Here is a 4,678-nt window from a genome sequence, read left to right on the forward strand (position 1 = left end):
ACCCCTTCCTGGTCGGGCTTCACTTTTCCTTCCAAACTGCAGACAAATTGTATTTTGTCCTAGACTACATCAATGGTGGAGAGGTAAGCAGTAAAAAAATGAAACAGTATTTCCTATCATGTGCACGGTGGTAGGGTCGACTTTTTCACCTTTCCTTTTAAATATAAAAGGAATTGCAAGGGGAAAAGTCATGGGGGAAAAGTTAGTAGATTGAATGTTACCAGCCTGCCAAGTTTTGAACTACCAAAGGGTCATTAGGCCATTTCCTGCTATTGTTCTCCCTCCCTATATATGTTGAGTCTAATTAAGTGCATTGTTAACAGGCTTTGGCGCCACTTACTCAACTTTGTTCTCTCTGTCTCCTGTAGCTGTTTTACCATCTCCAGAGGGAGCGTTGCTTCCTGGAGCCCAGAGCCCGATTTTACGCTGCTGAAATTGCCAGTGCGCTGGGCTACCTGCACTCCCTGAACATTGTTTATCGGTAAGCAGCCTTGCTCTGTTTGTTGTATTGAAAAAAACATGTGCTTTGTTGAATAAGCATTAAAAAGGTGATCTCAACATGAGCTCAGAATTGCTTGTAATATTTTTTCATGACAAGTTCTGTAAACCTAAAATGTTCTTACTGTAGCTCCTCTAATGAACACTTGTCTTCTTTCGTCTCTTCTACAGTGACTTGAAGCCAGAGAATATCCTGCTCGATTCACAGGGGCACATTGTCTTGACTGACTTTGGACTCTGCAAAGAAAACATAGAGCACAATGGCACGACCTCCACCTTCTGCGGCACGCCGGAGGTACGTCCAGCCCTCAGCCTGGCACTTGCAGAACGGCAGCGAGCGCAGTCCTTGTCAGTAAAAACTGACATCCCCCATGCGTATTTACAGCCGGTTAGATAAGCAGGGACTGTTACAAGGCCTTGTAATACCAGGCTGATAGTGAGGGCATGTAGGACACCCAGAGCTTGTTAAGCAGGAGAGAACAGCTCTTGAGCCATCTCCTTGTTTATTAAGAGCTTGTAGCTTTCTGGTAGCTTAGATATTGGTGGTATTCAGTAAGCTGTTTTTATTCAAGAATAGGGAGGCTTTCCTAATTATAAAGATCCCTTTAAAGAGAGCTAATATGGCTCTCTTCCTTCTCCTTCACAGTATCTTGCTCCTGAAGTTCTTCATAAGCAGCCCTATGACCGGACTGTGGACTGGTGGTGCCTTGGAGCAGTCCTGTATGAGATGCTTTATGGCCTGGTAAGCAGCAAATCCTTCGTGAGAGATCAAACAAGCATACTTGTTCTTTCCCCACAAAAGACCCCATGTCTGCCTGTCAGTCTCATTCACCTGGGTCTCTCCCATTCCCACAGCCGCCCTTCTACAGCAGGAACACGGCAGAAATGTATGACAACATCTTGAACAAACCCTTGCAGCTGAAGCCAAATATTACCAACTCAGCTAGACATCTCCTAGAAGGCCTCTTGCAGAAGGATAGGACAAAGAGGCTGGGTGCCAAGGAGGACTTTGTAAGTGCAAACCAGGAGTGTGTAGGCAGCACAGAAGTATGACTAGGCCATACTGCTTACATTAGCTTGGGTCTGAATTAATCTATTTTTCTTTCTGTAACAGATGGAGATTAAGAGTCACATCTTCTTCTCCCCAATTAACTGGGATGATCTCATTAATAAGAAGATTACACCCCCTTTCAACCCAAATGTGGTATGTATCACTTCTAATTATAGCATGTAGAAGAGAGTCTTTTTCTCCTCTTGCCTTTGTGGGATGCCCAGGAGCCAGGGGGAACTGACCAGGTGTCTATGTTTGGGGAACACAGCTTTTCATTCCCCTGTGGCTGTCCAGGCAAGGTTAAAAATAAGTGGTAGCTGACTTTTTGCTGATGGACAATCTAAATTTAGCTGGGTGGAGGTTTTTTGTGGCCGCTCATGTGCTTAATTTACATGGCTATTTTAAAATAATCCCCAGCATCCCCATTTTACCTAGGGGAAAGGTAAAGTATAGAAAGCAAGTAGCTTCCCAAGGGCAAAGTTACATTTGGCTTGTCAAGATACTAATATCTAAAGAGAGGGATCTGGTTGTGGAGGTTGTTCTCTTTCACTTTCTGATCTTTTTATAAACTGAATTTAATAACTAGCCCAGAGATCAAAGTCCTTCTCTGCAAGCTGCTGTCTGGCAGTGGCATGTTTGCATTTGGCTTCTGCTGCATGAGCATAGTTGGAAGGCAGTATGTTAAATTGAAACATCTTGGTTTTAGTGAGACACTATGGAGCAGGATACAAAAAAAAAGTCAAACTAAAACTGGCAAAGGCTGTTAAACAGTGGGCCTGAGGTAATAACGCTGTGAGTCTCTGCGCAGTGGTGCTTGTCCCCCTTTTGAATTGAACTGTACACTCACAAAACATTTGGGTCTAAATGTTGCATCTTTCTTTTTCTGCCCTTTCCACAGAGTGGCCCCAGTGACCTGCGACACTTTGATCCGGAGTTCACAGATGAGCCAGTCCCCAACTCCATCGGCCAGTCCCCAGACAGCATCCTCATCACCGCCAGCGTCAAAGAAGCCGCTGAGGCTTTTTTGGGCTTCTCGTATGCCCCACCCGTGGATTCTTTCTTGTGAACATTTTTCTTTCTTTCCTTTTTAATAATAATAATAACTATTATTTTTATTTTTGTTTGGCCTTCTGGTGGAACTGCCAGTTGACCAGTCATCTTGAAAGAGAATTTGCACATTTCCACCATGGCAGCTTTGCAGCCTTAATTTCAACTACACTGTTTGCTGGAAGCTTTTTTGAAGAGCACATCACTCTCTAAATGAGCTTTACAGGCTTTTCATTACCATTCGTTCTTCCCCCAAAGTGGTGCTGTCTCCTTGTGAAAGAAAAACAAAGAGTGACTGCTGCCATAGACTGCTACGGCAGATCGTAGGAGTAAGAACAAGCTGTTTTGAAATCATGCTCCGAAAAGCCTTGCCTGAAGATCTATCTGAACGTGATAAGGATTTTATGAAATGTGCCTTTTTCTGATGAGATCTTGTGAGCTCCAAAGCTTTCCCTGTTGCAGAGTGTGTTTCTCAGTTCTTTTATGTGGGTTTACTATGTGAACAAATGGTATGCGTGTGGTCTGCGTACTACAGATGGACTTAGTTTAAAGCATCAGTGTGACACTTGCAGGATACCACAATGTGGGGCGTTGTTTGTTTCTTCCATATTTGGAAGATAAATTTAAGTGTAATTTTGAAATTTCTTTTGTAAATCTATACAGTCAACTAAAATTATTGAAATGGGCTCACAATTACTTGTATCCAAATGCTTGAAGAAAGCATTGCTGCTATGAAAAAAGATTTCTATTTTTAGAAAGGGTTTTTACGGACCAAAATGCCCCAGCTGCAGTCGGTCAAAGCTGTTGGTTTAATTTTTTTTCTTTTTTCTTTTTTTCTTTTTTAGTTTAAAAGTTGTCATCTGTACAATGGGCATTATTTATGGTTTTGGGGTTTGGGGGGTTTTCATTCCTGATTGTATGTATTGTAAAAAAGATCTGTACATTCAGTTGTAACTCTAGATGTATATTTAAACTTACAGACCTACTTGTAATGTATACCATCATTGTAATGTAATATAATTAACATGGTTATATGTATAATATTTTTTGTGACCAAACCCATTGGTTTGCAGTAAAATCCTGAAAAATACTTGCAGTAGCTGTCATTTTTTAAATTTTAAACTAAAGGTTCTTCTCTCTGAAATATTTTATCCAGCTTTAAAAAAAAAAACCAAACCACAACAATCTGAGCTGCTAATCAGCTGAGATAGATACATGTGTGATTTTGCTAAGGTGTGTGATGGTTATTCTGTCAAACTACACCCATATGAGTCTTACCATGGATATGCCTTGGCAAAATACTTGGGACTTCCAACTGTGGGTGTTCCAAGTGGGTGTGTACCAATGTGGGTGCTCTTTACGTGTTATGAACGTTCACACTTTCTCAAAATGAGTTTCTCTAGCAAAGGGAAGGTACTGCTCTCTGATGAGGACAAAGCATAACTGCACTTGAAGAATTAAGTCCAGCAAATACTTGAGCTGTTCCAGCACTGCTGCAGGCATATGCTTAAAGAAGGGTGTAAGGCTGATGAAAAGTCCACCCTGGACTGTTGAACATTGCTGCTATGATGTGGGGCAGTGTCATCCACCTGAGTTTGCCAGTGTGCCAAAATCTGTACTGGGGAGGTACATTTCACCAACTGATCATATGCTTACCTGGATGGGGTAAAACTGACTATTCATCTAAAACTCAGCTGCTAAATACAGGTTCTTATTACTGAGGACTACTGGGTGGCCTGCAAGAGGGCCTTTCAGCCAAGAATTAAGATAACCACTTCTGGGGTGATCCAATTCAATTTCTTCTGCATGGTGATGGATGGCTTCCTTTTATGAGGGACCAGGCATCTGCACCTTATTTACAGCTCCCATTATCCACTAGTTACTGCAGTTGGTGGTCTTAGCAATTCACAGAATCAAAATGAGCAGTTGCTGAGAAAAACCTGGACAGAGTCAACTGTTGGTTGGGCCACTGCGATAACAGCAGTGTATGGAAAGCTCTCATGGGGTAGTATTTCTGTTCATTATATTTCCAAGATAAAAGTGTGCTCTAACTTTCCATCTTTTATCAACCATTGGATGTAG

The 4,678-nt window shown here is 41.9% G+C and overlaps 1 protein-coding gene across 2 annotated transcripts in view; it reads left to right on the forward strand.

The window, feature by feature from the left end:
* Positions 1-3,686, forward strand: part of SGK1 (serum/glucocorticoid regulated kinase 1) — a 5,747-nt gene extending 2,061 nt beyond the window's left edge. The window contains exons 6-12 of one of the 2 annotated variants that reach the window (XM_010016110.1): positions 1-83; positions 369-481; positions 670-793; positions 1,145-1,240; positions 1,354-1,509; positions 1,613-1,702; positions 2,448-3,686. The exon at positions 1-83 is cut by the window's left edge and continues 67 nt beyond it. In XM_010016110.1, coding sequence (XP_010014412.1) covers positions 1-83; positions 369-481; positions 670-793; positions 1,145-1,240; positions 1,354-1,509; positions 1,613-1,702; positions 2,448-2,615 — 830 coding nt within the window. In that variant the 3' untranslated portion in view covers positions 2,616-3,686. The remainder of the gene's footprint in view (positions 84-368; positions 482-669; positions 794-1,144; positions 1,241-1,353; positions 1,510-1,612; positions 1,703-2,447) is intronic. The other variant, XM_010016111.1, reaches the window with a different exon arrangement.
* Positions 3,687-4,678: the final 992 nt, after the last annotated feature.

Source organism: Nestor notabilis, unplaced genomic scaffold (genome assembly GCF_000696875.1).
Source record: "Nestor notabilis isolate BGI_N333 unplaced genomic scaffold, ASM69687v1 scaffold24916, whole genome shotgun sequence".
Lineage (NCBI taxonomy): Eukaryota > Metazoa > Chordata > Aves > Psittaciformes > Psittacidae > Nestor > Nestor notabilis.